General features: G+C 39.3%; 1 protein-coding gene across 1 annotated transcript in view; it reads left to right on the top strand.

Moving 5' to 3' along the window:
* Window positions 1-12,085, top strand: part of LOC306774979 (alpha-1,6-mannosylglycoprotein 6-beta-N-acetylglucosaminyltransferase B-like) — a gene marked incomplete at both ends in the record, with an annotated part of 197,786 nt that overhangs the window by 88,640 nt on the left and 97,061 nt on the right. Inside the window, 3 exons of the mRNA XM_079265180.1 lie at window positions 2,677-2,786; window positions 9,357-9,433; window positions 11,006-11,185. Of these exons, the coding sequence (XP_079121306.1) occupies window positions 2,677-2,786; window positions 9,357-9,433; window positions 11,006-11,185 (367 nt within the window). The remainder of the gene's footprint in view (window positions 1-2,676; window positions 2,787-9,356; window positions 9,434-11,005; window positions 11,186-12,085) is intronic.

Below are 12,085 nucleotides of genomic sequence, written 5' to 3' on the forward strand. Positions count from 1 at the left end.
CCATGACATCAACTAGCAAAAATATCTGTTAGCCATGACATCAGCTAGCTAGAACATCCGCTAGTCATAATGCCCATTAGCATAACGTCTGTTAGCCATGACATCCGCTAGCAAAAGGTTGTAGTTATGGTGCAAGGAAAGTACTCTTCTGTGTTGCATCTCGGTATGTCCATAATCCGTAACAGAAACTAGAAATACACCTAGGATACCTTAAAAATTAAACTGTCATTGATTCATCTCAGAAATATTTAAGCTGCAAATTAGAGAAATACCTTTTCCTTCTGTTCCCCAATATCTCAAACTGTTTCTTTAGATGAGCTTCTGTACAATGCACTACAATAAAAAGTTTATAACTTCTCTGTTTGTGAATGTGTAAAAGTTCTGAGCATTAATGAGAAATCTTGCACTGTTTCTGCTCCTGTAGCGTCACATTTTGATGTTTTCTAGTGCCCCTGCTACTTCTGTTTGCTGTAAACAAACCTTGAATGGCTGTTTAACTGCATAAAAGTCTAGACTCTTCACAGGAGACCCGTCTAGTTTGTCTTCATTATAAGGATTACTCGGACATCCTGGTGAATGTAGGAAAAGCATTAGCTTAAATTAAAATCAGCCCAACTGTTATTTTTAGCTTGTTGCTGAGCAACTGCAATCTTAACAAGTAAAATAAGAAAGCAGCTGAGACTTTTATCTCCCTATGAGCCTTAATTTAGGAACAGAATAGCAGAAACTAACAGAGAAGGATCCTAACCAACTAAAGTAAAGCGATTTACAAACCTTTAACAAAGTAATAATGGCAAACTTTGGCAAGATTTGACTTGCAAGCCAGCTTTCTCAACGTCTTTGTTTTCCTTTGACGGCCTTTTTCAGCAATCAAGAACACGTTTTCTACATATCCTGTGGTGAGCTGAGTTGGCCTACGGTGACTAAATGTATTTCTTTATCCTTTGTCTTCTTTATACTGCTGAAATTTTCTTTACAAAAAATCCCAAAATTGACCCATTAAAACATTCTGAGATCCAAAAATGACTTATTCCAACTTTTATTCGGAAAAAGAAAAGACAACCAATAAAACATGCAAATAATTATAAATCCATCATGAAGGCAAAGAAAATTAATCACAGCCATCCCAATCATTTAGTCGGGCAGTTAACCTTTTCTCTATCTGAAAAACCCAGCTACAGGTGCCTTAGATGAGCTAGAAACATTAACAACCAATGTGAACACCAAATACAGCAAGTTCACTAACAGGTCCTACGTGCAGAACCGCTTTCACACATAAAAAGGTTGTATCTCATTAACCAGAATTACTTTACATCACTTCATTACACATTTCAGTGTTTTCGTCGTCTGCAGACAGCTGTTGCCTCTGGAATACGGATGCACTTGAGAACAATGACTTCTCTGTTCTAATGAACGAACTGAAGAGGATCCAAGGAGAAGCACACATGGGGAAGCTCACAAGTGTCACTTGTAAAGCTGTTAATGGGGGATTGAGATGCCTGGGACTTTGGTGGATTTTTTTGTTTAGTTTGTGAGGCAATCAAGGTTTTGGTTTTTCTTTAGCATATTCCCTCACCTCACTACTCTTATTTTATTCCTTTTCTTTCTTTCCTTGTTTTTAAAAATTAATTTAAATAAAAATAACATTCAAACACAATAAATTTTTGTAAAACTGGAGTTCCACAGCAAGCTAGCTATAGCTGATAAACAGTGGCCCAGACACCTAATGACGACCATAAATCAAAGGCAAAATTCCCAATTTCCACCCAAAACCATCCGATTTAGATCTAGATCAGTTCATTTACTTAACCAGCCTTTATTAGTTTAACCCTTTGCACACACACACACACACACACACACACACACACACACACACACACACACACACACACACACACACACACACACACACACACACACACACACACAGTTGATTCTGTTCACCTTCCTGACATTTCATTGTGCTGCATTTCAGCTTTATATGTAAACCGTGTTTGCACTAATAAACAATGTTGACTAAAATGGAGTCACTTAAATGGACATAATGGGCACGGCAATAAGAGTGTGTTTGTCACATACTTTGCTTTGCTTTGCATGTTGTGATATGCAAAGATTAAATGAACAGATGTAGATTGAAACTTACACACAACATACACACAGATTGTACTGTGTAAATAGGAAGTCTGTCACCTTAAAGAGGAAGTGGCATTAACAGAGGAGGTCAATTTCTATTTCACGCTCCAACCAACTGTCTTATAATTTACATTTTCCACAACTAACACGTCTGCATAGCTAAAAAAAAAAAAAAGGAAAAAAAAAGGGGTGTGGGGGGCAAAGCAAAGGAAGGGGAGAGGTGTGGAGGAAAGTAATAAGATGGAAAAGTCTTGCAACATAATAAGATGAATGAAAGATGGAGGCATGAACCCATGGGAAAAAAGTAAAATAATGCAAAAAGAGAAATAATTGTGATATTATCAGACTGAATGAGAACTTGTCAGTCTGTCTCAGAGCTCAGATGTGTGTGTGCGCATGTGTGTGGGATGGTGCACGTCCTTTATCTTTTGCTTATAAATTTCAGCCTATTTGACTTGAAGAGATTTACATGTCGATATTTTTACACAAATCACACTTGTGTGTGTGTGTGTGTGTGTGTGTGTGTGTGTTGTGCGCACGCAGGTTTCAACCAGCCGGGCTGGTGGAGAAGATCCAAGCTATCGCCCAGAATGTCTCCAACATGGCTGTGAGGGTGGAGCAGATACTCCAGAACAGTATGGTGCAAAGCAGAGGTATGTATCATTATCGTCATCATTGTTTTTGTTTTGAGGGGGGTAACTTTTATTTCAGAATTATTTCCCAAGTTTAGAAACATACATCAGTTATCAGACTTCATTATTATTTACCCCCCTCCCCCCAAAAAAATCAAGATATTAAGGAATAAAAAAATTATTGTATTCTCTGCAAACTTTGAAACTGAACTTATTTTATGCACAAAATGTACAAAATTATAAAAATAGATCAATTAAACCACCTGCAACACTTCCGAATGATCTGTATGCAAGGCTAGTTTATTTGTACGGCACCTTTCATGTACAAGATGGTTCAAAGTGCTTTACATACATACAACATTAAAAGGATTACAGATGGTGTAAGAATGGCTAAAAAAACAACAATTTGCAAAAATCACAATAAAATCATTAGTCATTAACTTCCATGCTACACTAAATGAAGCTGGTGGATTTACTGGAATTGCCACTGCTGGGAAAATTCACAACCTTCAGTGTTTTCCATTCGTTCCTGAGAAATGGTTTAAATCAGAGGTGTGAAACTCCTGTCCTTGGGGGCCGGTATCCAGATGGTTTTTTCTTGTTTCCCTGCACCAACGCAGCTGATTCAAATCAAATGGATCCAGCAGCTTCTTGTCAACCTATTTATTAATTTCAGTCAGGTGTGTTGGAGCAGGGAGACAACAAAAACCTGCAGGAAACCAGCCCTCAAGGACTGGAGTCTGACACCTGTGGTTTAAATGGACTAATTAACTCACTGACATTTCATTTCTGATGTCTTTCCTCCTTGGCATTGCAGCAACAGTAATTTGAGTCCCTAAGTGACAAAACTTCTGCAACCTATCCTCCTTACTTTGCCAGATAGACAGATTTTAATGTGTGTTGTGTGTCTGACGTTGTATTCACTGCTCAGGAATCTTTTTAAGATGATATCATGAAACACGAAACCCTTTTTTTTTCATTTCATTTTATTTTATTTTATTTTATTTTAAGAAATGTTTGCTTCCTTTAACACAACTTTTGTTACTGAATGCGAAAGTAAATGCCACCTTCCCGACTCTGTCTTTATCGACTGATCAACAGTACTGTGAGTGATGACAAGCTATCCGATCTCTTTACCTCTCACGACTTTCTAAGAGAAATTAAGTGCATCTAAAATAGAAACAGGTTTTTGTTGTGGGCAAGAAATCCATCAATAAAAAAGTATGTAGTAGTCAGGAAGGATCTGCACATTAAAAACAATGATAACAGCCTGACAATCTGCCAGTGTCCATTTATGATCCTTTACGTACATGTACAGGGATGCTGTCATACTTTGTGGTCTTCAACGTCTCTTATGTTGCCATACTTCAGCTCACCTCCCCGTTGTGACACTGGTTGGTATCAGTAATACACCGCTGTAAAGTCATGTACAACCACCCAAAAACTGACGAAAACCAAGTTTTTTGCTGTTCTGAACGTCTTCTGCGTCTTCTTCAGGTGTTTTTTATTTAGCAGTGTGTTGCATGTGTATCCAAAGCAGGAAACAGAGGAAACTGTCTGTCTGGGCCTTAACTAATAATTCACGACATATCAGTGTCAATACCTTTTTGTTTTTTGTTTTTTTACCTGTCCTGTCCAGCATCTCAGCAGACAGAACAGCAATCTGCGTGCCATATTTTTGCCAGACAGATTTGCTCTGTCAAGGGAGACATCTCATGTATATAGCTGCCCTTGATAATCTGAATATTTTTATTATTATGATAACAATTTTTTTTTTATTTTTTTTTTTCTTCCTTTCATCATTTTGCAATCATCGTCAGTCTTGATTTGGCCGAGCTGGACCTGGCAGGGAAAGAGGAAAAAAAAGAGGAAATGAGAAAGAGAGAGAGAAAAGAAAGGCGTGTCTAAGCTGCTAAAGTTACAGTATTTGCAAAACAATATAAAGTACTGGAAAAATACAACAAGACAAAAGTAGGATAGTGACAATATTCAAAAACTGATAAAAAAAAGAAAAAGAAAAGTAAAAAAAGTAAATGAATTAATAAAATAACAATTACAATACCAACCGTTATTAAACACACCTACAGAGAGTCATCAGCAACATTTAGTAGGAAGCAGATGGGAAGATGAGCGCTTTGTGGGCGTGCACGTGTGAGTGTTCAACAATCAGTGTCAATACCAATATCAGCAGATGTTTGTCCTTTTTTTTACATATCTGTATCGGTCCAGTCGATAAGAAGAACAGATGTTTATCTTTGGCCATTTTCCTGCTCTTATATATGTGTCAGGACATGAAGGGGGCTGTGTGTTTTTTGTCTTGACCATGTGGCATGATAGTAATGAGGCACAGCATTGTGGGCTGTTTAACTCAGGAAACAATGTTAGCGTTGTGGTTATTTTTCACAGAGCCAAAAGAGGATCCTCAGAAAGCAATAGTTGTAAATCCAAAGCAATGTGAAGGAGACGCCACATCAACTCATTTAACACCAGCAATTTCATCTGAAAAGGACCATCTACGAGTTCAGAAACAGCGGCGGAAAGCTAACGTTGCTAACGCTGCTAATGCTGCTAACGCTGCTAACACTGCTAATGCTGCTAATGCTGCTAACGCTGCTAATGTTAGCTTTCATTTCGTACAGAATTCAATCATCTTAATCGTCAGTGTTGCAGCCCTTGACAGCAATAAAAGGAGAAGAGAGTTTCTGACGGGTGCAGCATTTTATTGTTCACATCTGAGGATGCTGGAACTTTCCGGACACTGCCAGCATTGTATCTAAAGCACCGTGAAAATTATCAAACAAAATAAAACAAGGGAAAATACATTTGCTTATTGTTTGTAAATTAAAATAATAGACAAAACTGAGATATGAAATTAAGTTCCCGACACAGAAAATGAAATGTATAAACCTCACTTCAGTATTACAAGTTAAATCATAAATCAGTACTCAAATTTCCACGAAATATTTCAGGAAAATTTTATTAACAGGCTTAATACTTCCATACACAATTTACATTACATAGACATTTACAGCATACCTCGCTCCGCTTGCCAAGGGGCGCAAGTTGCGACTAATAGCCGTTTGCCTTAGCCCCCCTTCACACAAGGCGCTGCTAACGTGTTTAGCACATACACATATCAGATATAATGGAAGGTAAACAGATTGAAACAAATGGAAACAACAACAGATTAAGGAATGACTTAATTTAACTTTATAGTCTCAACGTGCATGTACGATCAGATTGTAACAAGTTCTGATTAATTCACTATAATGGAAAGGAGATGAAGACTTTCGGCCAACAGGCAGAGAGTTATGCACGTCTATCACTTCCAAAGCACGTAACGTCAGTGACGTCAGCGATACGCAAATAAAATCAATAAATGAGCGGTCATTTGTAGTAAAAAAAAAAGTTAGATATTGTGGTTGGTAAATATCAAGGCTATAATGACATTGTTATTATCGTATTCGCCAAACTTCTCATATCAGTTTTCCCGTTAGCCAGTACACATATCCAGTATAGATGGTGTTGCATTTGTGGAACTGGGTAATAAGCGTTACCAACCAGTGCTGCATACTGGGCTGTAAAAGCCACTGGGTTTAAAGCAAATGCCGGTAGAAAAAGGAAAAAAGATTTAGTTATTTGCCATGTTTGGCACAGCTGGACTCTGGCAAAGCTGTCAGCTTGAGTTGGACACAAACATCTGCTGCAGATGTTTCCACAGCAGAACAGAGGAAAGCAACACAGAAAGAGACTCACACACAGTCGCAGATGTTTTCCAAACGATTTCTTCACCGATACAAACCAATTCTTCTACGTCTCCGGGCCACAGTAAGCCATCATTACAGGCGTCGGGTTAAAAGCAGCTTTTCAGATCCGATGAGCAGACTTCAGCTGGTCCGACGCTGCTTTTTCACGTTGCTAATCTAAACCTAAACAGCATTTTTCCTCTGATTCTTCTCGCTTATATTTCCTCTTTATTAGTGAATAAATGAAGCCTACATCTCTTATTGTTTCTGCGGGGACAACGACACCCGCCGTGATGAAAGCATCGCTTCTTGCTCTTATCACAGATTAGCTAACATACTGCTGGCACATTTTATTATGATCATTCATCTCATGGTCAGCCATGTTTATGATGTAAACAGAGGGATGTGATTAGAGAGTTCCTTCCCTCGGAGGCTTCTGGGTAATGGCTGGAGGGGACAGGAGTCAGACCTTTATCAACTTTAATGACCACGTTTTCAATTGTTGCTGTTGTAATCATATTTGTTGGCATTGCGTGTGTGTGTGTGTGTGTGTGTGTGTGTGTGTGTGTGTGTGTGTGTGTGTGTGTGTGTTTTCAGTCAGAGGAGTGAAGCCTTCGGGAAGACTGATGGAGAAAAATGTTGTTTTTTCATTAGGCAAATGGAAACAGACAGAATCAGAGAGCAGGCAAAGTTGTTGGTACAATGTCTCTCTTTTCCTGTCACTTTCATCCCTTCTTCTTCTGACATCAGCAGCAGAGGAGCAGTTAACTCAGTCAGTGGAGCAATTAATGCAGTGAGTGCAGCTTAAGTGAGTGGACATATTCGGCGGTGTAACCCCGACATCGGGATGGGCCGCCGAGTCGTGCGCACTGCAGCACCGTAGGCAGGCTGCGGTCCCGTAACCAGGGAGACGGCGGGGATTTACAACATCACACACATCTGGTGACATAAAGTCTGAATTATTATGTTCAGGGAAAAAAAAATATAAATAAAATTAAATATAAAAGATTTTGCATCATATGCTGCTTTTCACTGGAGAGATGATGTTTCTCTCACCTGACAATTATTATTCTATGTTTACATGAATATAAAGGCAAATTATTATCATTACTATTATTATTAATAATAATGATAATAATAAAAATAACTTATTATTACTATTATTATTATTATTATTATTTTATTTTACATATATTACTAATTATTATTATTAATTTTTATTTATATATATATATATATATATATCATTACTATTATTTATTATTGTTATTATTATTATTATTATTATTATTATTATTATTATTATTATTATTCCTGCCACCATCAGGGCAGCACGTCTTCCTGCGGGGAGTAGTTCCCTTCTCCACGGTCGTGCCTCACCCCATGCCCCCTCCCTCTTCTGGTCTTGCACACACATCCACACGCTAAGGTTAATTTACACCACAACGTTTGTAAGCAAAACAGAGAACTTTTCCTTTGTGTATTTGATAAAAACCTGCATGTGCACAACGGCAGAATCACAAGAAAGACTCACCCAGGTGTGCACTGCCTCCTGATAAACACAACAGCAGACGTGTTGCATGCTAACTGCTAGTTATCTGGCGTATGGGACTTCAGTGTTCTACCAGGGTTTGTTTCAACAGACCAGGTGAATTATAAACATGCAGCTGCAGAAACGTTACATGAAGGTCCACCATCGTTGTGCCATTTGCAGGTTAAACAGGGTCTGAATGTGCAAGTGCAAGATGACGTGAAAGACGTCAGATTCCTACTCCAGTTTGGACCGGACTCGCCTTGCAATACAAGAAAGTTTCACTTTAGAATCCGTAGGTAGTTTTATCCTCCAGAAACTTTGTAACCATGGAAACAAGAGGCCAGACCATGTAGTGGGCGGCTGGATTCAGTTCTACATCAGTTAATGGTTTATAATACGGATGTGCAATATATGAAAATTATATTTGGAATCTCACGACCGGTTTGACTTATATGAGTGTGCCAGATAGCGAGGGAGAAACCTACTGGAGGTGGTCGGCTACACATGTTTCTTTATACAGTTTGAGCTTGAAATAGTGGGACAAGCAGGGAGAACTAATGAGGACTCAGCCCCACTCCCAGGAAGTTCCTCTGCTTCAGCCGGCTCAGGTGCAGAAATGGAGCAGACACCGGGGTTTAGGATCTGGTGATAAAGTCACAATCGATGGAAAACAGTAGCGAATGGCAACCCCAGTGCAGGCAGACGTCAAAGTAAATAAACTGGAAATGTCACCAGGATCTGATGAGGAAACCAGGCCGAAATAAAGCGATTTTGTCTCTTTAGTTCTGGATTCTGGCTTTATTTTGGAGTTTTCCCTGTTTAGTTCCCTTTTGTCTTGTTTCCTGTTTTGCTTTCCCATCATTAGATTCACCTGAACTCCATTAAGTCATTCCACCTGTTTCTTGTTCTCTTTCTGTCTGTATGTGTTTCTGTGTACTGGTTCATTTTCTTAGCTTCATGTCTCAGTTTGTTTGCTGGTCAACCTGTTTTGGGAATTTAAGGGAGTTTTTTTGTTGTTGTTTTTTATTAAAATGTCTTGTCCTCGTCCCTGGCTCCCGTCTCTACAGTTTGGGTCCACAGCATCACCTCCAAACCATGACACCATGAAGGGAGGACAGGATAAGCTTTCGCTGAGGAAACAAAAGGAGATTTTTCACATTTTAAACCCAACAGAAGCAAAAGCTCATAAAAATATTTTCACATTTAACAATGATCCTGGACGTTGCAACTTCCCCAAATGTACAAAAGCCCTTTAAACTGTTTATGCTTTGGCCTGGAAACGGTTCATTTTACGCATTTTTCTCTTTCCAGCGGTGCGGGACGGGACGTCAAGTCAGTGTGAAGTACCGAGAGACAGTCGCTTCCCAGAGTGCCCGGGGAAAGTAGACGTAAGTTTTGTCTTTCTTTCTGGTTTTTCAGCGTTCTTATACACTCTAACTTTTGATTGACGTGTTCCTTGCGTGCTGTGTTGTGGAAATCCTTCATAGAACCATCAGTGAGAAAATCCATCCAGCTCCAGTTGTTTTTAATGTAATTTTTATGCTGTAGCAGAAAAAAGACGTTCAACAGAGAACAAGCTTCTGCAGAATCTTTCTTTCTCCAAGAATGTTTTTTAACTTTACTCCAAGTGTCAGCGCTCACCTGTCAGCCGATCCCTGCGAGCGCTGAGCGCACAGACTGCATGTGTGAACAGTTTTACTCTCGAAGCAACATGTTCATGCCTTTCTGTGCTTTTCTGTTTGTTGTCTTTGCTCTGTGTCTGTATTTGTTGCACCCTCTATCACAATGAAAAGGAAATTAAATGAAAAAGATGTCACCTCAGTGTGACGGCAGCTGCAGACTGCTGACTGAACCAGTCTTTCTCAAACTGGGGGTCTGGACCGCCGTTAGAGTTGCAACATATTTTCAGGGATCCGCCAAACAATTATAAAAAATGGAAAGCTTATATTTATTAAATAAATTTGGGATTTTTACCAAAATGAAGACAAATCTTTGAAATTGGCACTTTTTTTCAACACGTTGTTGACAGCAGAGTTAGAGCACATGTCTAGTTAAAATCTGAATTTGGGTCCTGGTCCAACTTAGACTCATTAGATGTTGGGAAGATCCGGATCAGCATCTGGATGTAGGAATGTTGTGAAGGATTCTTCCTCATTGTGAGATTTTCAGGATCATTTTCAGTATTTCTGCATATAACTCCAGAATACATGGTGAGAAAATCCAGGAGAAGTTCCCAACAGATTTTCTAGGATATCAAAGATAGATGTGGATCCCAACAACTTTCTGGATACTACCATCCAGAACAGGAACAACTTTCTGGATACTACCATCCAGAACAGGAACAACTTTCCATCACCGCAATAGAACATACATGCAACAAATACCGTAATACAGCCATCCCACTGTCATCGATGGACCTGATAGTGGATCCATATAATATGAATGTAGGACCAGAACATTGATGGGAAATTAGCCGCTTGGTGGAGATTTGAGCTCTCACAGGATTTTTCTAGTTATTCCTGTTTTAACCAGACAGATGATGTACTGTAGTTAAAAATGTCAAACGTGTGGGTACTGCCACAACGCTATCGAAAGAAATCATGTTTGGTTCAATGCATTTGTGTCTGAATGAACTTTAAAATTCTTTGTATATTTATATATATATATATACAAAGAATTTTAAAGTTCATTCAGACACAAATGCATTGAACCAAACATGATTTCTTTCGATAGCGTTGTGGCAGTACCCACACGTTTGACATTTTTAACTACAGTACATCATCTGTCTGGTTAAAACAGGAATAACTAGAAAAATCCTGTGAGAGCTCATATATATAATACTACAATATCTGCTGACATGGAAACACTGACAGAAACTGAAGAACTGCAATTAACTTCACAATATCTGTAAGGTTTTTTTTTATGTAATTGTGCACCTTTCTTTTCTGTTCATCCTTCAGTGGATGCGTGCACGGTGGACGTCAGATCCTTGCTACGCCTTTTACGGCGTTGATGGCTCGGACTGCTCCTTCCTGATCTACCTGAGTGAAGTGGAGTGGTTCTGTCCCCCGCTGACCTGGAGGAATAACACCAGCCCCCCTACGCAGCACACACAGCAGGCAAAGTCCCCCAACAGACAAGTAAGGGCAGAACTGACAAATATGAATGTCACGAACAGAGAGCAGCGCAGTAAAATGCCACCACGGGTTTGTCAAACAGACTAACGGTAATAGTTCTGCATTGTCTGAACGCTGCCAGCAGCCTGCTGCTGGATGATCAATAAACCCAATAATGATTATGCTCAACTCACCACCCCAGGGTTGGCACTAACAATTCAGCTCACATACAACCTGATAGCAACACTTAATATAAGGCTTCCCTGCGGTACTTGCGTAAAATCAACTGTTTTTCTGACAGTAATGTGCAGAACTGAACCAGTCGAACGATGGTTTTAGCACTAAAGGTGACATTATGCGATAATCCTGACAATATGGAAACAAAACATGTGAGAACAGAAATCCTGTGTTTGTGTTGCATGAATAAAAATGTTAATAAAATCCATACTGCGTGCTAATGCTCAGATTTTTCCGTCATGCCTGATTAAAAAGCTGCAACCTGTACCACAAAGCATTTTCATAAAGCTGATTCGCTTTTTCCGGAAGTACACCGCAGCATGCCGGAGCAGGTTGAGCTATCAGACAGCACTCATCAAGCCTCCCCAACAAGCAGTTCTCTTCATAAAAATCATGTAAACCAATCGTGGATTTTGGGTTTGTCTTTAAAGGGACACCGTTTAACCTTTGACCCAAACATCAGCCTAATGTGAGTAAAATGGGAGATTTCTGGGGGAAGATTTCCTCTTCAGATTGTAACTTTGCAGCAGTGGATCCGTCTCTCATTGGATCACTTGACATTTTGATTTATCATTATGACATTCTTCTAAATGAAATTTTGCCTTCATTCAGATAGACGTGCACACGGAGAATGTGACAAAGTTACAAGACTTTTGCCGCTGTCGCGTGGCTCTACAACCAATCAGC

The sequence above is a fragment of the Telmatherina bonti genome, assembly GCF_933228915.1.
Source record: "Telmatherina bonti genome assembly, chromosome: 3".
Taxonomy (NCBI): Eukaryota; Metazoa; Chordata; class Actinopteri; order Atheriniformes; family Telmatherinidae; genus Telmatherina; species Telmatherina bonti.